Source organism: Nicotiana tabacum, chromosome 9 (assembly GCF_000715075.1).
Source record: "Nicotiana tabacum cultivar K326 chromosome 9, ASM71507v2, whole genome shotgun sequence".
In the NCBI taxonomy this organism is placed as follows: domain Eukaryota; kingdom Viridiplantae; phylum Streptophyta; class Magnoliopsida; order Solanales; family Solanaceae; genus Nicotiana; species Nicotiana tabacum.
In genome coordinates, this window is record NC_134088.1 from 122,547,342 (window position 1) to 122,572,424 (window position 25,083).

General features: G+C 38.5%; 1 protein-coding gene across 3 annotated transcripts in view; it reads right to left on the minus strand.

Annotated features, from left to right (window-relative positions):
* Positions 1 to 4,892, minus strand: part of LOC107799855 (uncharacterized) — a 29,251-nt gene extending 24,359 nt beyond the window's left edge. For 2 of the 3 annotated variants that reach the window (XM_075222175.1, XM_075222174.1), the window contains exon 1: positions 4,603 to 4,892. In XM_075222175.1, coding sequence (XP_075078276.1) covers positions 4,603 to 4,812 — 210 coding nt within the window. In that variant the 5' untranslated portion in view covers positions 4,813 to 4,892. The remainder of the gene's footprint in view (positions 1 to 4,602) is intronic. The other variant, XM_075222176.1, reaches the window with a different exon arrangement.
* Positions 4,893 to 25,083: the final 20,191 nt, after the last annotated feature.

A 25,083-nucleotide genomic window follows, 5' to 3' on the forward strand; every position in this document is an offset into this window, starting at 1 on the left:
ATCTGCACATGGTGTTTTTTGACCTAGAGAAAGTGTATGACAAGGTTTCTAGAGAAGTTCTCTGGAGATGCCTGGAAGCAAAAGGTGTGTCCGTTCCCTACATTATGGCGATTAAGGATATGTATGATGGGGCTAAGACTCGGGTTAGGACAGTAGGAGGCGACTCTGAGCATTTTCCGGTTGTAATGGGGTTACACCAAGGTTCTGCGCTCAGTACGTTCTTATTCGCCCTGGTGTTGGACGCGTTAACACACCATATTCAAGGGGAGGTGCCATGGTGCATGCTATTCGCCGATGACATAGTTCTGATTGATGAGTCGCGAGCCGGTGTTAACGAGAGGCTGGAGGTTTGGAGACAGGCTCTTGAGTCTAAGGGTTTCAAGCTGAGCAAGACGAAGACGGAATACCCGGAGTGTAAGTTCAGCGCTAAGCCGGGGGAAGTGGGCGTAGATGTGAGGCTTAAATCACAGGTCATCCCGAGTAGAGGCAGCTTCAAGTACCTTGGTTCGGTTATCCAGGGGGGAGGGGAGATCGACGAGAATGTCACACACCGTATTGGAGTAGGATGGATGAAGTGGAGGTTAGCATCTGGAGTCTTGTGTGACAAGAGAGTGCCACCGATACTCAAAGGTAAGTTCTATAAAGCGGTGGTTAGACCGGCCATGATGTATGGGGCTGAGTGTTGGCCCGTTAAGAACTCACATATCCAGAAGATGAAAGTAGCAAAAATGAGAATGTTGAGGTGGATGTGCGGGCACACTAGGATAGATAAGATTAGGAATGATGATATTCGGGAGAAGGTGCACGTGGCTCCAATTGATGACAAGATGCGTGAAGCGAGGCTTAGATGGTTCGGACATATTCAGAGGAGAAGCCCAGATGCTCCGGTACGGAGGTGTGAGCGGCTGGTTGTGGAGGGCACGAGAAGAGGTAGAGGGCGGCCTAAGAAGTATTGGGAAGAGGTGATCAGGCAGGATATGGCGAGGCTCCAGATTTCCGAGGACATGACACTTGATAGGAAGATGTGGAGGTCGAGTATTAGGGTTGTAGGTTAGGAGGTAGTTAAGTCTTGCCTTACTTCGTACCATTGTGGGACTAGCCAGGTAGGGTTTTTGTCTAAGATAACTAGTGGCAATGTTGTGTCTTACTATTTCGCTTTTCAGTGCAGGACCTATTTACTAGCTATCGCTTTTGCTTTGCATCTTTCTTCTGGATTTCATGAGGTTCCTATTTTTCCTATGATTGTTGTGGTGATACTAATATTGTCTCCTTTTGTCCTTTTGTCTTTTTGTTTTCTTGAGCCGAGGGTCTTTCGGAAACAGTATCTCTACTCCTTCGGGGTAGGGGTAAGGTCTGCGTACACACTACCCTCCCCAGACCCCATTAGTGGGATTTTACTGGGTTGTTATTGTATCACCCGTATAGATCAATGTACCCTATGGCGTATCTTTCGCAGGTAAGTCTATTGTTCCTCTTCCTGCAGGTAAGTGTACTGTTGGTTGTCGTTAGGTTTATGCAGTCAAAGTCGGCCCGGATGGCCAGGTTGATCGGCTTAAGGCTCATCTTGTTGCAAAAGGATATACTCAGATTTTTGGGCTTGATTATAATGATACTTTCTCTCCCGTGACTAAAGTAGCATTTGTTCGTCTCTTTTTGTCCATGGTTGTTGTACGCCATTGGCCTCTTTATCAGTTAAACATTAAGAATGCTCTTCTCCGTGGTGATCTTGAGGAAGAAGTTTATATGGAGCAACCACCTGGTTTTGTTGCTCAGCGGGGAGTTTAATGGTTGTGTGTGCAGATTGCGCAGGTCACTATATGGTTTGAAACAGTCCCCTCGAGCTTGGTTTGGTAAGTTCAGCACAATTATTCAGGAGTTCGGCATGACTCGTAGTGAGGCTTATCACTCTGTGTTTTATCGGCATTCTGCTCCTAATCTGTGTATTTATCTAGTGGTTTATGTTGATGATATTGTTATTCCTGGCAATGATCAGGATGGTATTACTAATCTGAAGCAACATCTCTTTCAGCACTTCCAGACTAAGGATCTGGGCAGATTGAAGTATTTTCTAGGTATTGAGGTCGCTCAGTCTAGCTCAGGTATTGTTATTTCACAGCGGAAGTATGCCTTAGACATTCTTGAGGAGACTGGAATGATGGGTTGCAGACCTATTGACTCTCCTATGGATCTGAATGCTAAGCTTCTGCCTGGACAGGGGAGCCTCTTAGAGACCCTACGAGATATAGGAGGTTGGGTGGCAAATTGAATTACCTCACAGTGACTAGACCTGACATTTCTTTTCCGGTGAGTGTTGTAAGTCAATTTATGGATTCTCCATGTGATAGTCACTGGGATGCAGTTGTTCGCATTCTTCGGTATATAAAGTCAGCTCCAGGCAAAGGATTACTATTCGAGGATCGAGGTCACAAGCAGATTGTTGGTTACACAGATGTTGATTGGGCAGGATCACCTTTTGATAGACATTCTACGTCTGGATATTGTGTTCTAGTATGAGGTAATTTGGTCTCGTGGAAGAGCAATAAACAGAATGTAGTTGCTCGATCTAGCGTCGAAGCCGAATATCGGGCCATGACTATGGCAACGTGTGAGTTACTTTGGGTCAAGCAGTTGCTCAAAGAGTTAAAGTTCGGAAAAATCAGCAAGATGGAACTGGTGTGTGATAACCAAGCTACTCTTCATATTGCGTCAAATCCGGTGTTCCATGAGAGGACTAAACACATTGAGATCGACTGTCACTTTGTCATAGAAAAAATACTTTCAGGAGATATTGTTACAAAGTTTGTAAAGTCGAATGATCAACTAGCAGATATTTTCACTAAGTCTCTTATTGGTTCTCGTATTAGTTACATGTGTAACAAGCTCGGTACATATGATGTGTATGCACCGGTTTGAGGGGGAGTGTTAGTTATGTGTAGTCCCACATTGGAATGGGAGTAATATGTACTTTGTAGACTATAGCTATAAATAGGACCTCTTGTATTATATTGAGTATCTAATATCAATAATATATTTTCTCCCGTGATTTCTCACATTAACTAATAGGTATCACCCGTATAGATCAATGTACCTATGGCGTATCTTTCGCTAAGTCTGCAGGGATCCTAAGAAATTATAGGTCCTTCGAGACAACTCTTTTTCATGTGATTTTAGGTCTATCTCGTCCTTACCATGGTTTCACTCCTACAGACCGTTGCATCTTGCATCTAGAGGTTGCCGCAGAACATGAGCAGACCACCTCAAGCGAGTTTCTCTAATTTTATCCTAGAAATGTGCTACTTGAACTTCCGATGAATGTTAGTTCTAATATTATATAACAACAACCGTAGCATCTGCATCTCTGGGACACTTATCATGTGGATATGTTGAACTTTAGCGGCCCAACATTCTCTCACATATAACATTGTTGGTCTTATAGTAGTTCTATAGAACTTACCTTTCACTTGGTAGGCATTTTTCTATCATGTAACAACCCAGTAGTACTTCTCCACCTCAACCATCCGATTTTGATTCTACATTCCATTCTCCTAAAATAAAAAGGGCAGCCCGGTGCATAAAGCAACATTCACGCAGGATCCGGGGAAGGGCCGCACCTTAAAAGGGTGTGATGTAGGCAACCTACCTGATGCTAGTATCAACGACTGATTACACGACTCGAACTCATGACTTATAGGTCCATTCTCCTAGAATAACGAGCCAAAATATCTGAAATCTAAATTGGTTGCATTTAGGAACTACAATCCTATCTAAATTTTCTCTTTTTATATTGACTAATTTTTAGTGCATATATTCAGTCTTACTCCTACTTATCCTCGCTGATTTTATCAATTAGCACAAAATTCGTCGGCAATTAGCATTAACCATGGGATCTCATCTTGTATTGTGTTGTAATTACAAGTGCGGGCTTAATGTTGATCCCTGGTGCAAACATCGACGACTATGGGAAACTCCTTTATGTTTCCTACTATTGTTCTCACGCTAGTGATGGCTCCTTCGTACATGTCCTTTACGACATTTATATATTCAATATGAATTCATTTCTTCTCCAACACCCACCAAAGGACCTTTCTTGGTACTCTGTTATATGTCTTTTCTAGGTCAATAAACACAATGTGCAAAATGCAAATCTTTCTTGCTCTCGCATAAACTTCCATCAATCTCCTTAGCAAAATATAGCCTACTTTGTATCGCTCTTTCCCATAATTTCATCTTATGGCTCATAAGTTTAATGACACAATAGTTAAGCACAACTTTGAATGTCACCTTCATTTTTTATAACCTGGAATTAGGGTACTTGTTTTCCACTCGTCGGGCATCCACCACTTCTAAGCATAGAATTAAATAGCTTGGTATGCCATCCTACTTCAATCACTACAAGACACTTCCAGACCTCTATGAGGCTTCTATCTGAACCACAAGCTTTTCTAATCCTTGTGTTTTTCATGACATCCTTTACCTCTGCCGACCTAATTCTACTGAGTAAAGCTAAAGTTTCTATCATGCACACAAATTATTAAGTACTTCCTAAAATTATACCGCTAATATACAGAAATTGAAAAGAGAAATTTAAGAAACAGTAATTACTTTGTTGCGGACAAGAGGGGCTGACGAGGAAAGTGAAGCAATGGAGAGAGGGAGAAGCTTGGTGAGCAAGTCTTGTAGTTTTGAGTCATCGCAAAGTGCGAGCCTTGTAAGCATTCGATCAAGGAGTTCCTCAATCTCAGCATCCGATTTTCCAGTGAGCATAGATGCCCAAGACGACGTCGTTGTAGAAGAGGAAGAAGAGTCCGCCATTTTTCTTTCGTTTTTTCTTGCGAAGATCGGTTGATGTAGGTATTGCACCGGGACCTTTATGAGACGCCCTAAGATATTGTCTATAGTATATTGGATAGCTAATTAACTTTTTCCATTTTGATGCAAAAGAAGAAATTCCCTTGCATTATATGATCTTAGGTTTGTTTGGTTGGGAAATAAGTTGTTTCAAGATTAATTATTTCGAGATTAGTTATTTCGAGAATAATATTATTCTACCCTCTTATAAGAATAAAAATAATATTACAATTCCGAGATAACTAATGTCAAAATTAGTTATATCGCAATTTTATATCAACCAAACGTGAGATAAACTCATCTCATTTATCCTTGTACCAAACGAGCCCTTAGTCTTTCTTTTTTTTGAAATGGTATAATCTTAGTGGGCGTTTGGACATAAGAATTGTAAAATTCCAAAATACGGAGAAAAAAAAATTTAAGTGAAAATATTATTTGAAATTTAGAGTTGTGTTTGGACATGAATATAATTTTGGGTTGTTTTTTAAGTTTTGTGAGTGATTTGAGTGGAAATTTTGAAAAACAGTTTTTTGGAGTTTTTCAAATTTTCGAAAATTTTCAAAATGCATTTTCAAATGAAAATTGAAAATTTTATGAACAAACGCTAATTTCGAAAAAAAAGTATATTTTTTTTTTTAAAAAGAAAAAAAAATCTTATGTCCAAACGGGCTTAGTCTTTCTTTTTATTTTCAAATGGTTAACTATTCACTCTCATTCTTTCCAACAATAAAATTTTTTTAAAAAAAAAAATTGAAGTGCAAATAGAAGTTGAGACATATGTCACTAATTATTTTCGGCCCTCATACAACCTTTAGTGTTCCATATTATCCGTCACCATTCAAGTTTTTCATCTTAATCAATTAGTATTTTTTAGTAATGGCCTTTAATGTATCACTTGAGTTGACTTGGAGTTGACCCTCTCCTTACCAACTCATATTAGGATGTTTTGGGTAAGTGTCGTTTGAACTCTTTGAACATACACCAAGACGTGCTAATACCTCCTATAAAATTTAATTAGTCATATTTTAGCATTTGTGGAGGTCTAACTTCACTCGTTGAGGGTCCATTTCTAACTTCATTGACTGAAAATAATTTATATCCTAATTCCAACATTAGTTATCTTAAGCGGATCCAGAATTTTTACGCTATGGGGGCACATCGTTCCACTCAACCAGTGTCCCCCTAAAGGTTTTTAGTATTCAATGTACGAAGTGCTTTAAATTAATCATTTTTAAGGTATATACATATACATATACATATATAAGATTTCTGCCAAATCTTAGGGGGTCCGGTGACCCCTCATTCTACCACATAGGTCCGCCTTTAGTTATCTATGTAAGTATTTTAATATTTTTTGAAGAAATATATTTACGAGGGAAAGGAATGAATAACTTGACCTCCAAAACATAATTAAGGATTAGTCAAGTCTCATAGAAGTCGGACGGAGGAGGCTCTCTTAAGAGCATCTCCAACCCTTCACTCCAAATATTCTTCTCACTCTTCTATATTATATTATTATCTTTTATTTAAATTTTATTTTCTTATTCTCATTAAAGAAATCCTATCTTTTTTTCTTTTTTACCTATTCATCTAATATAATTCAAGAAAGCAAGGTTATACTAATATATCATCGGAGTCTGAGACTCCTACCTCTAATTCACCCTTTGTATCTTCTCCTAACTTATCATCACTTTCATTAGATTTAAATGAGGATATTCCAGGTGATTTCACAATATCACAACAACCTAGTGGGGTGACGAAAGCAAAAATGAAGAGAAAAATAAATGAAGAATATATGAAAATGCCCAATCAGAAAATAGTCGGATTATTGAGGTGATGAAGGATTCAAATGAGACCAAAAAAAAAAAAAGAAGCTGTGAAGGCAAGAAAAGAAGCTTTGGGATTAAAAGTACTCAAAGAATAAAATAAAATTTTACTCATCTATGTGGATTTTGTTGTCGATCCAAATCGTCGTGAATTTTTGCGACAAGAACAAAAATGAATAATGGATAAAAGAAGTCAATAATTTTCATATCCACAACCACAATACCCTATTCACTCAATGCTTTAATGAGTTTAGTGTATCTGGAAACGATTAACTCCCTACTAAATTATTATGTTATTTAATGTAGTTTCAATTTTTATGTATTTTTAATTTAATATATTTTCAATTTTAATGTATTTTCAAATTTTACTTTTCAATTTTAGCAATATCTTGTATTTTATATTTGCACCTTTCATTTTTGTGATGGTTATATATATTTTTATACAATTATAACTTATCATAAAATTAACTTATAATTTTACAAAAAAATAATATATGCACGAAAATTAATTTATCAAAATTATACGCCAAAATTAAGATGTAAAATTAATATTATAAAAATATTACATAAACATAATTAGGTATATATAATATGATAAATGAAAAGGGTTAAATAATATAAAAAAATAATAGGGAATAGTGATATAGTGGATGAAGTGACATTGTTCACCCTCCAAAATGGAGGCAAATTTGCAGTTGGGTTGGAGCAAAATTCCTCCATTTTTGACTCCAAAATGGAGTTTGGAGGTAAAAATGGAGGTGGGTTGGAGATGGCCTCAGAATCATAAATACAAGGAAGAAAATAATAAAAGAACATTTTTACTTATTTGGTATATAATATAAGCCATAGTTAAAAGATATTGAACGTTGAAATATTCTAACATGTCGTGGATATAGAAGTGTGTGTAATGAGCAGAAATATCATATTTTCATGTTAGTATATTAATTCCTTCGCGATAGTAATGACTTGATTTATATGTGGACTGTCTAATTATTAAAACAATAATAGTTTTAAGCAAAACAAAGTTTCAAACCAATACTTGCCAAAATTCAAAACTTAAACAAAATATGGTTTAATTCTTCAAACTTCTTATAACAAGTCTATCGAAATAGCGATATAGAGATTTTTACGTTGTAGAGCCATTAGCAATCAAATATTTATATAAACAATATTACTTTTATTTTATTCCATATATAGCATATTCATTTACATATATAGCATATCTCAAAATTGATACGTTACTGTCAGTCTTTATTTTTTTGAACTGACCCATAATTCAAGGGATGATGTATTAGAGATTAAAAGTCTCCCATATTCCACCAAATTTTCCAAATTATAGTGATTACAAAGTCTCCCATAACCCAAAATTCTTTCCTCTTCCATTTTTATAATAGACTACAAATTTCATGATAAAAAATAAGGTGAAACTCATTAAAATTGTTGGTTCCATTGCTACAGCCTCTGAAATCGATAAGGAATAGAAGAAGAAAATAATTCACTAAATTTAAGGTGTATATAGCAGTTTTCGTTGTATACTAATGTATTAATATACATGATATAATTTTATTGAGTTATAATATTATATATATCTCGTATAATATTTTCTTTAGATAAATACTATGTATTATAATGGTATTAAGGTATAACATTATATATAACTAGTATAACGATATTTCGCGATATACTAATGTAATACTATACCTTTGATTTTTTTAATAAGAAAGTACTCCCAGGTTAATAATGATATAAAATTACATTGTTTATAATGTATATATACCTCAAATATACATTATATTTTTCATGAAACATATGTATTTTATTTTTTCAAAATATAAAGATGTATATGTATACAATAAATTTGCGTAAGGAAAATAATCGAGACCGAAAAATAGCGCAACAATCGTAGTATTTGATTTCAAATATTTGAGTGTACAATCTCTATGAATCCTCTGATTCTTTTTTTCAATAGTAAATAAATTCAAGGGCCTTTGAGCTTGATCTTGAATCTATATTTGTTTCCATGAACGATGATTTTGAATTCAACTAGCACGAACTTTGATTTGAACTCGTACTCCTTGAATCTTGACTTGTTCTTCGTTCTTGAGCTTGAACTTTATTTCCTGAGCTTGAAGTTCTTCGTTTTTGAGCTTGAACTTGATTTCTTGAATTTGAACTTGATTGCTTGAAGCTTGTAGAGAAATTTGCGGCGTTTGATCCACGAGCTCTCTCTTGCTTCTTGTTATAACTTCTGGTGTCTTTTCTGGGTTATGTAGACCCATATTTATAGTTGTAGAAGGGAGGAGTTGTGATAAGAACAAACTCTTTCCGACCAATCAAATTGGAGTGTGATATGACCGCATTTGATTGGCCAGGACATGTCACTTGCACACGTGGCGCTGTTTCATTGGTCTTTTAATGTGACTTGGCATGCCTTGTCATTTTTGACACGTGGCATGATTCTATTGGCTCTTCCGTTTGACTTGGCGTGCCACGTCATTTCACGTGTGGCACCAAACTGGGCCTCTTTGAAGATGACATCTTGGGCCTAATGAATTGGGCTCATCACTTTAGCCCAACGTATTAACAGTTATTTATTTAATCCATATATATTGGATTTATATAATTAATCCAATTATATTAGCCAATAATATCTATTTGGACCAATATATCTTGAACTATAAAATATAATCCAAATTATTTTATGAATTTAATTTTAATAAAATTTATATGCCTACAAATGCCCTACTTCAAGACTTATTGGGGTGTCTATACTTTTTAAGACTAGCCTTGAAGTATTAACTTAATGCTATATGAAATTAATAGATATCCGTGCGACGTATTTGCATGTTAATACATTGAGCCATAGTTACACATGCCTATTAATTCCCTTGATGTAGTTTTGCCTTCTAGTGATGAGATTCCATTCTCTAATTGGGTGGATGGAAATAGTAGGAATTTTCCATATTGGTCACGTGAAGTAGCAAAGAATTGTCACATTAACTAATAGCAAATATTGCTAAAGTTAAAGCGAATTGGATTTTCTTCAGCCTTCCACGTAAGCCTAGAAGATACAAGAATCTTTAAACATGTACACCCTACAGTTGTGGATATATTAGCAAAGTTATTGCAATGTCTCAAATTCTAGTAGTACTGAATCTTTACTTCTCAACCATACGTAGGTAAGAGACCTTCACCGCCTTCAGCTTTTCCAATTGAATTGAGAATAGGATACCTAGTTTTTTTCCAACACTGATAATCACGCATCCCACATCGACAATGATCCTCCAATATCCATCTTCAGAAGCTATATAAATACTCGCATGTCTTTCATTCAACCAGTATCAACAACATCGGCGAGCTACGTTTAGCTTGACGATTCAGAAGCGTGTTTACGGAGGTAATTTCTTCTTCTTTTCTTTTGCTTTCCTTCCTTAGTTTTTTTCTTTTCTTTTGAATTTTTTAGGCCAAGAATAATAGGACGAGCTCTTTGTTGAGGTTTTATTTTTTAAGATGTAATATTCTTAAAATGAGGGTGAATGGGAAATGGAGGGAAAATAAAATTTTGAGTAAAATTTTAAGTTTCCCCTCTTAACAATGAGACATTGTCCCATATTGGAAGTGGAAGACATTTTTGGTGGGTATATATATAATTGCTCTTCTTGTAGCTCTTAAAGAGTTAAGAAGAAAGCAAGCCTCGCGCCGTCGTCGTCGCTTGCTCGGCTTCGGCTTCGGCTTCGGCTTCGGATTTGGTCAAATGATTGATTGATTAATTTTTTGGACCAAATTTATTTGTTAATAGTAAATATTAACGTAAGATTATCCGTATTTGTAAACGGATATTTTCCAATCCGTGTATTGATAATTTGGCAGCCGGATAATGGTCTTCCCACCATGAAGTGCTTGCTCCACAAATATGAAGTGCTTGCTCCACAAATATGTAATGCTTGATCCACCATGAAGGGTGGACGTTTGGTCTTGCACTCCTTCTTGGCTGCTATATATATGAGCAGCAAATGTTGAAGAAAGATACTAAACTCAACTCAACATACAATTCGCTCAACAAATTGGCTATACATTGCACTCCTTCCTCTCAGAACTTCCATACGTTTTTCTGAGTATATACTCCTTCGTTCTGCATTGTTTTTTAACTTCAAACAAAGCAACTGTAAGTGTGATTTGCTACCGAACTTTGTGTTCGCCGAAACACTGGGGTTTGAAGTACCGCTACACCAGTGTGTTATTCGTTCTATCCTGGGAGGAAATAATCCATTACCTTGGGTACTAGGAGGGGATTAAATTCCTTAAGGAAACACTGTGAATTCAGTGGGCTCGAATTTATTATTATTGTTTCATTACGTTAACTTATATTTTGCAGAATTAATATTTACAAATACAGTAATATTGACCGGGAATAACAATCTTAAGGAATTTAATATTTATTTCTGTACTTGTGTTATTCTTATTATTCTGCAAACTAAAACCTTTGTGGTTTGTGTACTCCCGTTTTGGAGAGTTAAGCCTTCGTGGCGTTTTGTTGGATATTAAAATCTACGTGATTTTTACTCCAGTTTGAAAACGTGTATTAAACGTTTGTTTGTGTCATTCTTTTCTGAAAAAGATGATGACTGAAAATGAAAACCAAGCTGTTCCGATGGCGACTGCCAACGCAACGACAAGCCGAACACCGGCGTTGGCACCGGCAGAAAAACCCGGAAAATTTTCCGGGATTGATTTCAAACGCTGGCAGCAGAAGATGTTCTTCTACTTAACTACGTTATGTCTACAGAAGTTCATCAAGGAAGATGTTCCTGATCTGCCGGATAAAACTCCAGATAATGAACGCTTTCTCGTGATTGAAGCGTGGAAGCATTCTGATTTTTTATGCAAGAATTATATTCTTAGCGGACTGGATGATAATCTGTATAATGTATACAGTAGCATGGAGACATCCAAAGAATTGTGGAATGCGCTTGAAAAGAAATATAAGACTGAAGATGCCGGGATGAAGAAATTCGTTGCCGCAAAATTTCTGGACTACAAAATGATAGATAGCAAGTCTGTTATTACTCAAGTCCAGGAATTGCAAGTGATTATTCATGATCTACTTGCTGAAGGTCTTGTAATCAACGAAGCATTCCAAGTAGCAGCAATGATTGAGAAGTTGCCTCCGTTGTGGAAGGACTTCAAAAATTATTTGAAACATAAACGAAAGGAAATGTCCCTTGAAGATCTCATTGTTCGGTTGAGAATCGAAGAGGACAATAAAGCTGCTGAAAGGAGAGGCCGTGGAAATTCAACAATAATGGGAGCAAATATTGTTGAAGCTAACAAAAAGAGGAAGAAGGCTTCTGGTCCGAAATACAACCCAAGCAAGAAGCGGTTCAGTGGAAACTGCTACAACTGTGGGAAAACCGGACACAAATCTACGGAGTGTCGTGCTCCGAAGAAAGACAAGAAAAGGGGTCAAGCAAACATGGTAGTAAACCATGATGATGTTGATAACTTGTGTGCCATGCTCTCTGAATGTAACTTGGTGGGAAATCCTAAACTGTGGTGGTTTGATTCAGGAGCCACTCGCCATGTTTGTGCAGTTAGAGAGGCTTTTGCTACCTATGCTCTTGCTGAACCCGGAGAGACAGTTTATATGGGAAATGCTTCAACAGCAAAAGTTGAAGGATATGGGAAGGTATTTCTAAAAATGACTTCTGGCAAGGTCATGACTTTGAACAATGTCCTTCATGTTCCCGAAATGAGAAAGAATTTAGTCTCTACTGGACTTCTTGTTAAGCACGGTTTTAAGTGCGTTTTTGTATCCAACAAGGTTGTAATTAGTAAGAATGGAATATTTGTGGGAAAAGGTTACCTCACCGAGGGCCTTTTCAATCTAAATGTAATGGTTGTTGAAAATAATAATAATATTTCAGCTTCTTCTTACTTACTTGAGTCAAATGATTTATGGCATGTACGTTTGGGTCATGTCAATTATAAAACCTTGCGGAAAATGATTAACTTGGAAGTACTGCCCAAGTTTGAATGCGAAAAATCAAAATGTCAAATATGTGTGGAATGTAAGTATGTTAAACATCCTTATAAGTCAGTTGAAAGGAATTCAAATCCTTTAGACTTAATTCACACAGATATTTGTGACATGAAGTCAATACCATCTCGCGGTGGAAAGAAGTATTTCATAACTTTTATTGACGATGGTACTCGATATTGCTATGTTTACTTACTGAATAGTAAAGATGAAGCAATAGACGCATTCAGGCAATACAAAAATGAAGTTGAAACGCAACTTAACAAGAAAGTAAAAATGATAAGAAGTGATAGGGGTGGTGAATATGAATCTCCTTTTGAAGAAATATGTTTAGAATATGGAATTATTCATCAAACAACAGCCCTTACACGCCCCAATCTAATGGGATTGCGGAAAGAAAGAATCGCACATTAAAGGAGATGATGAATGCGTTGTTGATAAGTTCTGGTTTGCCACAGAACTTGTGGGGGGAAGCCATTATTACGGCTAATCGAATATTAAATCGAGTGCCCCATAGCAAAACACAATCCATTCCTTATGAACAATGGAAAGGAAGGAAGCCCAACTTGAATTATTTTAAAGTGTGGGGGTGTTTGGCAAAAGTGCAAGTTCCTAAACCCAAAAGGGTAAAGATAGGACCGAAAACCGTTGATTGTGTTTTCATAGGATATGCGACAAATAGTAAAGCATATCGATTTCTGGTTCATAAATCAGAAAATCCCGACATTCATAATAATACGGTTATAGAATCAGATAATGCTGAGTTTTTTGAAAATATATATCCGTATAAAAAGGAATGTGAGTCGTTTGGTGAAGGATCTAAACGACCTCGGGAAGAAACAAAAGAAAGTACATGTAATCAGGAGAATCCAAGACGTAGTAAACGTCAAAAAACGTCTACTTCATTTGGACCAGATTTTGTGACTTTCTTATTGGAGAATGAGCCTCAAACATTTAAAGAAGCTATGACTTCTTCGGAATCATTGTTTTGGAAAGAGGCAGTCAATAGTGAAATAGAATCCATATTGAACAACCATACATGGGAATTGGTTGATCTTCCTCCTGGAAATAAACCTTTGGGTTCTAAATGGATTTTTAAGAGAAAAATCAAAGATGATGGCACTATTGATAAATTCAAGGCAAGGCTCGTAGTCAAAGGGTATAGACAACGAGAAGGTCTAGACTACTTTGATACATACTCTCCAGTTACAAGAATTACGTCCATACGGATGTTAGTAGCATTAGCTGCAGTGTATGGTCTTGAAATTCATCAAATGGATGTTAAGACAGCCTTCTTAAATGGAGAGTTGGAGGAAGAAATTTACGTGGAACAACCTGAAGGGTTTGTGGTTCCAGGTAAAGAAAAGAAGGTATGTAGACTTGTTAAGTCTCTTTACGGACTAAAACAAGCACCCAAACAATGGCATGCGAAATTTGACCAAACAATGTTGTCAAATGGTTTTAAGATAAATGAATGTGATAAATGCGTGTACATTAAAAATGTTCCAAATCACATAGTCATTGTTTGCCTATATGTGGATGATATGTTGATAATGAGTAATGACATTGCCAACATAAATGCTACTAAGCGTATGCTCAATAGCAAGTTTGATATGAAAGACTTGGGAGTTGCTGATTTAATTCTGGGAATTAAGATCAATAAGACTCCTCAAGGTCTGGCATTGTCACAATCTCATTATATTAAGACAGTACTTGAAAAATTCAAGCACTTGGGCTTTAAAGTTGCAAAGACTCCAATTGACGTGAATCTTGCATTAGCAAAGAACAAAGGCCAAAGCATATCACAATTGGATTATGCTCGTGTATTGGGATGCTTAATGTATATCATGAATTGTACACGACCAGACATAGCTTGTGCTATAAGTAAATTGAGTCGATATACGAGCAATCCAGGCCAATCTCATTGGATGGCAATGAAACGAGTTTTGGGATATTTAGAACATACCCAGAACTTTGAATTGCACTACAGTAATTTCCCTGCGGTGATTGAGGGATACTGTGATGCAAATTGGATCACCGGTTCAACTGATTCTAAGTCCACGAGTGGATATGTATTCACTATTAGTGGAGGAGCGGTATCTTGGAAGTCGTCCAAACAAACATGTATTGCCCGCTCTACAATGGAGGCTGAATTCATAGCCTTAGATAAAGCCGGTGAAGAAGCTGAATGGCTCCGGAATTTCTTGGAAGACATTCCATTTTGGCCCAAACCGTTGGCACCAATATGCATACATTGTGATAGTCAAGCGGCAATTGGAAGGGCTGGGAGCGTCATGTATAACGGTAAATCTCGTCATATACGACGAAGACATAAAACCGTTAGGCAATTACTCTCTAGAGGAATTATCACAATTGACTATGTAAAGTCAAGTGATAATGTGTCAGATCCACTTACGAAAGGCCTAACTAGAGAGGTAGTTGAGAAATCATCAAGGGGAATGGAGCTATGGCCGAGAACAAGTCATTGTGGCGGTAACTCTACCTAGAAGACTGGAGATCCCAAGATCTAGGTTCAAAGAGATCAAACAAAGTCATTAATGACGGTTCAACATTGTCAAATAAAATTTTAGTCCATTCTCGTGATGAGACAATGTTCAGTACCAAGGATAAAGCATTAAGGCTTTTTAATGATTTCTAAATTTGATACGGGGTATATCAAATAGTGTATCTACAGGATGACACGTTTAGGAATCACCTATTTAAGTGTGAAGTGTGAGCCGCTTCAAGGAGAACTTTGTAAGGCCAGTTCTCTACGCACTTATGAAACCAGGCGGTGTTCATGGCTGAAACGAACACAACAATGAGAACCAAAGACGGTTAAGGGTTGATTGTGTGACTTATGGTTGTCTAGGTATACACCAAAGATCGACGGTTCAAAGATATCAAATCTACCGATTGACCGAGTATATCCGACATAAGTTTACTACGGAAAGTTCAAAGGGAAACCTACTTATCCAGATGCAATTAATCCTTGCTTGTAAATCACACAGTTTTTTCATGCATACTTCCGTGATATAGCCATTCCCCATTCATGTGGGGGATTGTTGAGGTTTTATTTTTTAAGATGTAATATTCTTAAAATGAGGGTGAATGGGAAATGGAGGGAAAATGAAATTTTGAGTAAAATTTTAAGTTTTCCCCTCTTAACAATGAGACATTGTCCCATATTGGAAGTGGAAGACATTTTTGGTGGGTATATATATAATTGCTCTTCTTGTAGCTCTTAAAGAGTTAAGAAGAAAGCAAGCCTCGCGCCGTCGTCGTCGTCGCTCGCTCGGCTCGGCTTCGGCTACGGCTACGGCTTCGGCTTCGGCTTCGGCTTCGGATTCGGATTCGGATTCGGATTTGGATTTGGATTTGGTCAAATGATCGATTGATTGATTAATTTTTTGGACCAAATTTATTTGTTAATAGTAAATATTAACGTAAGATTATCCATATTTGTAAACGGATATTTTTCAATCCGTGTATTGATAATTTGGCAGCCGGATAATGGTCTTCCCACCATGAAGTGCTTGCTCCACAAATATGAAGTGCTTGCTCCACAAATATGTAATGCTTGATCCACCATGAAGGGTGGACGTTTGGTCTTGCACTCCTTCTTGGCTGCTATATATATGAGCAGCAAATGTTGAAGAAAGATACTAAACTCAACTCAACATACAATTCGCTCAACAAATTGGCTATACATTGCACTCCTTCCTCTCAGAACTTCCATACGTTTTTCTGAGTATATACTCCTTCGTTCTGCATTGTTTATTAACTTCAAACAAAGCAACTGTAAGTGTGATTTGCTACCGAACTTTGTGTTCGCCGAAACACTGGGGTTTGAAGTACCGCTACACCAGTGTGTTATTCGTTCTATCCTGGGAGGAAATAATCCATTACCTTGGGTACTAGGAGGGGATTAAATTCCTTAAGGAAACACTGTGAATTCAGTGGGCTCGAATTTATTATTATTGTTTCATTACGTTAACTTATATTTTGCAGAATTAATATTTACAAATACAGCAATATTGACCGGGAATAACACTCTTGTGTGAAGACGATGCTTTTAGGGTGTGAAGGGATGGGTGCTCATCCTTACCCAAATATTGGAGAGATTACTCCCATGGCCAATTATTGGAGAGATTATTTTCAAGGTGATCCGACTATTGGAGAGATTACTCTCAATGTGGCTCGACTACCGGAGAGATTACTCTCAAAATGACTCGACTACCGGAGAGATTACTCTCAATATGGCTCGACTATCGGAGAGATTACTCTCAAAATGACTATCGGAGAGATTACTCTCAATGTGGCCCGACTACCGGAGAGATTACTCTCAATGTGGCCCAACTATCTGAGAGATTACTCTCAAAATGACCCGACTATCGGAGAGATTACTCTCAATGTGGCTCGACTATCGGAGAGATTACTCTTAAAATGACCCGACTATCGAAGAGATTACTCTCAAAATGACCCGACTATCGAAGAGATTACTTTCAAGAGACTTACATGTCCATCTTAAGATTGGAAAATATAGTCTCCTTTTAAGGACAAACCCACGAAGAGGCCAACTTAAGGTGCAAAGGGACTCATATGTCCACCTTAAGATTGGAAAGTTATAGTTTCCTTTTTAGGACAAACCCACGAAGAGGCGAACTTAAGGTGCAAGGGGACTTATATGTCCACCTTAAGATTGGAAAGTTATAGAGCTTCAACTCAAAGACTTCGTGGACTTGACGATATTGACTTGAATATTTGGAAACTTTGAAAATTTGACGGACTTTGCAGACTTCAACTTGAAGAGTGGCGAATGTGAAGACTTCAACTTGAAGACCGACGGACTTGAAGATTTCAACTTAGAGACTTCAACTTGAAGACCGATGGACTTGAAGACTTCAACTTGGAGACTTGGAGGGTTTAAACATTCCAACTTGAAGACCGGAGGACTTAAAGATTTGGTGAACATGAAGACATAGTAAATCCCTGAACTTCAGTGCAAGTACTTGGTAGCCTCCTCAAAGACTATAATCGCCCAATAGAAGACACTAGTTTATCATGAAGGCTTGCCCCCTCTAAGTCACATGAGATCCAAAGTTCAAAAGAAGAACGAAATCTCAGCTTGATTTTCAAGTGTTGTTTGAATGGATTACTACCATCATACTTCATTTGGACAACAACTAGGGCAATATGTATCTTTTCAACTTATGCGACTGAACTTAGAATGAAACTCTAAGCTGCCTACGTACCTCGGTGAAGAGGATCAAGTCATACCATAGTTCAAAATGGGTGATTTTTTTTTATTGTTTTTTAATTTTTTTATGTCCTAACTTTTGCCTAGGTCATCCCTTTCGAGATTTTCAACCTAGCGGATTTTTTTTATGTCCTAACTTTTGCCTAGGTCACCTCTTTCGAGGTTTTCAACCTAGCAGACTCTTTTTTTTGGTGGTGGGCCATACACAATTTAGACTCATGCGGGCCAGAAGTGTAGGAACATGCAGTTTAGGCTTATGCGTCAAGGAGCGTTGCAACTTCAAGGATAATACTTCTTCAAAAACTTGCCATTGATAGGGCCGATTCTCATGCCATCTGCATCAACGAGCTTGTAAGCCCCACTTGAATAAGCTTCTTGCACGACATATGGACCATCCCATTTTGAAGTGAACTTCCCCAAAATGTTTATGGGAAGTAATAATGAGTCTTCTTATGGCAAGGACTTGATCTCCTACTTGAAAGGATCTTGGGCGAACTCTTTTATTGAAGGCGCGAGACGATCGAGCTTGATAACATTCAAGACTCTGTTGAGCTTCCAACCTTTTCTCATCAAGAGCCTCCAACTCTGCTAATCGAAGTCGAGCATTTTCTTTATCAGTGATCCCTTCTTGAACAGCCAGTCGTAATGAAGGTATTTGACGCTCGAGTGGCAAGACAACTTCGACTCCATAAACGAGCGAATAAGGAGTCGCTTGTGTTGGCGTGCAGTGAGTCTTCCTATATGCCCATAGAGCTTTTTCCATACGGTCATTCCAATCTCGTTTGGATTTGGAGACGACTTTCTTTAACAAGTTGCATAGAGTTTTGTTGAATGCCTCAGCTAGACCATTGACGGCAGCATTGTACACCGAAGAGTTACGTTACTTGAAGCCAAAGAGATCACAAATCTTGTTCATCAACCTATTATCGAATGGTTTTTTATTATCCGTTATTATGTAACGAGGAATGCCAAGGCGATAGATTATGTTTACTCGGATGAAACTTGCAACATTTTCCTTCTTTAACTCCTTAAGAGCAACAGCTTCAGCCCATTTTGAGAAGTAGTCAGTTGCAACCAAGATGTATAGGTGCCCACCAGAGGACTTTGGCAGTGGTCCAACAAAATCCAATCCCCAAGCGTCAAATGGCCAGGATGCCACAGTCGGGTGCAACACTTCAGGAGGTTGATGAATAAAATTTGCATGGAATTGACAAGCCTTGCATCTTCGAGCGTAGTCCAAGCAATTTTTTACCATCGTTTGACAATAATATCCCATCCTTTTTATATGGAAGTGGAGCTTTGGTCCAAATTGGTGTGACCCACATACCCCAGAATGTGCCTCTTACAAAGCTTCGAGTGCTTCTTCTTCCCCTAAGAATCACAAGTGTATTCCCTCGAATGACCTTCTGCATAAAGTATCTTTGTAGTAAAGGAAACAAGGTGCATGACGGCGAATTTCAGTCCTTCTTCTCGAATTTTATGGAAGTATCCCATAGATTAAGTAGTCGATAATGCGTTGTCGTCATTCTTCTTTCTCAGTTTCAGAAATAGTGACAAGATGCTTGAGTTCGTTTTCTTCACCTTCAACCTCATTTGGCGGCGGTACTACCCATTTTTGGCAGACAGTAACTTACGCTTGATCAGGCAGGGTTAACGATGAAGCTAGGGCAGCTAAAGCATCAGCCTTCTTATTTTCTTTCCTTGGCACATGCTGAATAGTCACATCACCGAGCCACCCCATTAATATTTTAGCGTAATCATGATATGGGTGTAGTTCAAGCTTCTTGACCTCGTAATTACCTAGAAGCTCATTGACTACTAACTGAGAGTCACCAAAGACTTGCAATTGCAACCGCTTCATTTCGACAGCCATTTCAAGCCCAAGTATTAGTGCTTGATACTCAGCAATGTTGTTAGAGCAGAGTTGCGTCAACGTAAAAGAGTAGGACAAATACTACACCAACTCCTCCGCAATGTGTAACACCATCAAAGTACATCTTCCATGGAGGTTGAACTTCAATGACTATTGCGTCCTCATCAGGCAGTCCATCAGTTAGCTCCCAATCATCAGGTATAGGGTAATTTGCGAAGAAGTCTGCTAATGCTTGTCCTTTTACAAACTTTTGAGGGATGTACAAAATCTCAAATTGTTGAAATTGGAGATACCATCTCGCTAGTCGATCACTAAGACATCACGAACTTGATGGGATTTGCTTTAGAAGCAAGATGAACAACGTGAGCTTGAAAGTAGTGCTTCAACTTTTGAATTGAGAAGACTAGCGCCAAATACAACTTTTCAATTAGCGAATAATTCAGCTCATTTGGTGCCATCATCCTACTCAAGTAGTAAAGAGAGTTTTCTTTCCCCTCACTATTTTCTTGGGCCAACAACGCTCCACCAGACCTTTCTTGTGCTGAAATATATAGTATCAACGACTTTCCAAGTATAGGGGGTGCTAAAACCGGAGGCTTCATCAAGGAGGATTTAATACTCTCAAAGGCATTGCTACACGCTTGGTCCCATTTGAAAGGGACACCTTTCTTCATAAGGCGACTGAATGGTTGGCACCTCCCAGCTAGGTTTGATATGAATCTCCTAAGGTACGATAACTTTCCTTGCAGACTTTTCAATTCGTGAATATTTCGAGGCTCAGGCATTTTCAAGATTGCATCTACTTTGGCTTGATCGATTTCGATCCCTCTATGTCGGACAATGAAATCAAGGAAGTTTCCAGAAGTAACTCCAAAGGCACATTTCAATGGATTCTTCCTAAGTTGGTACCTCCGGATCAACTCGAATACCATTTTCAAGTCTTTCAAGCGGTCGCTCTTTTATCTTGATTTTACCACCAAGTCGTCAACATAGCATTAGACATTCTTATGGAGACAATCATCAAAAATATTTTGCATAGCCCTTTGGTAAGTAGCACCATCATTCTTCAAGCCAAAAGGCATTACCTTGTAGCAATAAATGCCCTTGGGGGTACGGAATGCAGTAAGCTCTTCATCTTTTTGCACCATAAAAATTTGGTTATAGCCCGATGAACCATCCATAAATGACATTGCCTCGTACTTAGTAGTAGCATCGATCATCAGCTCTGGAATAGGAAGGGGAATTCATCTTTCGGGCACGCATTGTTGAGATCCCTAAAGTCAATGCATACTCGAATCTTGCCAGTTTTCTTCCTTACAGGGACAATACTTGAAAACCCATGTTGGGTATTTAACTTCACGAATAAAGCCAGTTTCGATGAGTTTGTTAACTTCGGTTTCAATCAAGGGAACCAAGTCCGACCTAAAGCGCCTTTGGGCTTGTTTAACAGGGCGAGCACCATTCTTGACGGCAAGGTGATGGACTGCTACTTTCGGGTCCAAGCCAGGCATCTCTTTGTAGCTCCAAGCAAAGACGTCCCTGAACTCCTTGAGTAACTCAATATAAGTGCTTTCTTCATCAACTTCTAGTAAAGCACTTAGATAGGTGGGTCTTGGTTCTTCATTGGTGCCAAGGTTTACTTCTTTTAAGGCATCAACTGTAGTCTTCACTCCTTCTTAAAGTTCAGGTAGAGCATCTTCCACATCTTCATCTTCTTGAGAGTCCCCATCGTTGAAGGATATATGATAACACGGTGAAACATTCTCCAATTCTGCATTATTCTCCATTGAAGATGGAACACCATCTCGCCTCGTACAGTAACATGATACAAAGAACCAACACTTTCTTCATCTTCGTCACATTCTTTAGTGTAGACCATAATATATGGCTTTTCCTTCAGTACTTCTTTGCATGAAACCACAAGTTTTGTTTGTCGACTCATTCTAGAAGGAACCAAACTTTGGAAATCCTTAGAGATCTTCTGGATTTTGGGCGAAGCGGGTGTTCTTATGCTTTGAATATTTCTTTGGAACTTGTTCCCCTTATTTAATTGACCCAATCTCTCAAATACAGAAGTCCTCACAGTTGATTTTCCAAGTCGATCAAAGACAGAAGGCTTATTAGAAGCGACATATTCATCTTCTACAGTGATATAATTGTTGTTCGCCCTTCTTATGGAGATGCGCACTGGTGACGGTTGCTTGTATCCCAAACCTTCATGTGGTTTCCTCGTTGCATCTTCTGATGGGAGCTTCCCTAACTTTGACGGCTCATTTTGGATTGTATCCAGCTTTTGCAAATAGCCTGTAAGCATTAAGATCAAAACCTTCATCTGTTCGCTTTGTAGGGAGTGCCATATTCTGCAAATGATTTTGGGCTACAAACCCTTCAAGTGGCTTTGAGGACAACTTTACTGCCTCAATTCGTTTTACCGAAAGAGTTAACTCCTTTAGCATGTTAGTTTGGAGATTAGATGATTCGCCTTCATCTTTCTTTCTTTTAGGGACATATTGGAGTGCAGGACTTACTTTCTTGCCATAAGACGCAATATCCCCTCTATGAGATTTATTCGCGTTGGGTTGTACCTCCTCAGTAACAGCTTTGGCTCTACCAGCAATCACCTCAGCTCTTTTAGTTGCGGGGTCGTCATTCTTGCTTTTCATGCCATCATCAGCTTTTAGCTCATTCACAATGCGGTTCTTCAAGTAAAACTTTGCATCATCGAAGTGTGACTCAGCCTCGGTGAATGGCTCGTCATCAACAATTATATTCTTCTCGACTTCACCTTCGTAGTATTTCAAACATTGATGGTAGGTAGATGGAACCACTTTATTCTCATGTATCCAAGGCCTTCCGAGCAAGACGTTGTTATGAAGTCTTTGCATCAATCACATGCAGCCATGCACTTGATTGCATATCTTTAATGGTGATTCCCAACCTGATCGCACCTATGGCTCTTTTCCCCCTTGGTTGAATCCTTGGATAATCACACGACTTTCCGAGAGTTCGTTCATGGGAATACCAATTTCTTTCACAGTGCGAATTGGCAAGATGTTCACTGAGGATCCTTCATCAACCAAAATTTGATTTACCCTTTTATCATGCATATAGCCAACCAGGTACAACATGCGGTTATGAAGAGTGTCACTTAGTAGAAGGTCGTCACTTGTGAACGTAACGTTTTCCTCGCACGTGTTAAATTATTGATGGATAGACTCGATGAGCTTTTCTGGAGATGGTGCCAATGGTAGGTCATCACTCTTTTTCTTTCCCTTTATCACCATTGCAACAAGGGGCCTCAATACCCCCATGGGAAATCTTCGTGCAGAACCAACTTGGTAAAAACTCCTCCAAGGTCACTGGATGTCGTGGTTTTTTAGGGTGGTGCACCTCCATTTTTGCTTTCTTTAAGTGCTTAACTGGATTCCATCTCCTTGGTCTTTTTACCATTATTTTCCTTGTTGGTTGTTCTACTGATTCTTTTCGTGGGCTCCTTCTGTGGTGCCTACGACGAGTCACCAATGTCCAACCTTCATCATCCTCAGGTTGATCATCTACAACTTTGTTGTTCTCCAGTAATTCTTCATCTTTACTTTCTTTAAAACTACATAATTCGTCTGGACTGAATGAGCCAAATGTGATAGAGACTTGTTTTTCGCTTGCTTTCTCATCTTCAAGCACGATCTTCTTTTCACGAGCCAAGTCCATAACTTTGTCCTTGAATACAGAGCACTTCTCCAGAGGGTGGCTCACAAGTCGATGATATTTGCAGTAATTTGGGTCATCAGTTTTCCCAGCTTCATTTGGCCGCTTCATCTCCGGAAGCTCAATGAGATTTAACTCGAGGAGTTCTTCTACAATGGCCGACACATCAGCAGTGGATTTCATACTCTGCTTCTTGCTCACCTTTGTTGTGAACTTCACAAGTGATGTGTTGACATTCATAGCTTTTTTGTTTTCAGACCTGGGTACAAACTTGCTCCATTTCCTGACTTCTTGCTTGTCGTTCCCTTTGGGAGGTCCAGCGGAGGCCATGCTCAATTCCATGTCATGGGCACGAGTTGCAAGTTCTTCAAATATGCTAGGCTTGATACCTTGCAAGATGTAGCTCAATCCCCAATGCATGCCTTGGATGCACATCTCTATGCCGGAAGCTTCACTAAGCATGTCTTTACAGTTGAGACTTGCGTTCCTTTAACGATTAATAAAGTCGATAACTGGTCCACCCTTCCATTGACGAGTATTTGTGAGTTCCACCATGCTCACAGTGCACCTTGTGCTATAAAAGCGATTGATGAACTCTTGCTCTAGTTGATCCCGGCTATCAATAGATTATGCCTCGAGGTCTGTATATGTAAGGACCCATAAAAATTTAAACCAAAAACTCGGATTTTCGTGGTGCCAAGATAGATCCCTACATTATATTAGTAGAAATTCTTCGTGGTTCGGACTTTTTGGATTGAACAGTACCCTACGGACAGAGAGAAAAATATTTTGCAGAAGAACGCATTTCTGCGGCCCATTATGCGGCTGCATAATCACTCTGTGGACCGCATAATGGCCGCATAGTGAAGCAGTAAGTTTGGCCAACTTGAGGTCAGTTTTGCGATCGATTATGCGATCGCATAATCGATATGCATATCGCATATCGATCGCATAATCCCTCTTGAGTTTTTTGCGGAGGAAGTTCTGCGGTGCATTATGCGATCGCAGAATGAGTATGCAGACTGCATACTGGTCGCATACCTGGGCCGTAAGTTCAGGCCCCTGAGGGCCATTTCTGCGGTCACTTTGCGGACCGCATAACCATTATGCGGTTGCATATGTGATCGTAGACCTGTGTCGGGGCACCATTTTTCTTAATTTAAAACCCGACCCCCATCCCGTTAAAACACCATTTAGTCCATTTTGAAGCTCATTTCTCATATTTCTAGTGTGTGAGAGAGAGGGTTCTAGAGGGAGGGCCTAATTCCCATCAATTAATCTTCAACCATCACTCAAAGCTTGGAAATATTCAAGTAGAGTACCAAATTCTTCATCCAAAAAGGTAAGACTTCATCACCCCAGCTCTTAATTTCAAACATAGCTATAATGGGGTATTAATAAGATGGTCCATGGGTGTGAGGGTTGTTTATCTTGCATGCATGTGATAAAGAGTGTAGGAAAATAAGAAGTGAACTAGAACCATGAACGTTTTTCTAATTTTGGGTTCAATTTGTATATTGCTAAATTAGATTGA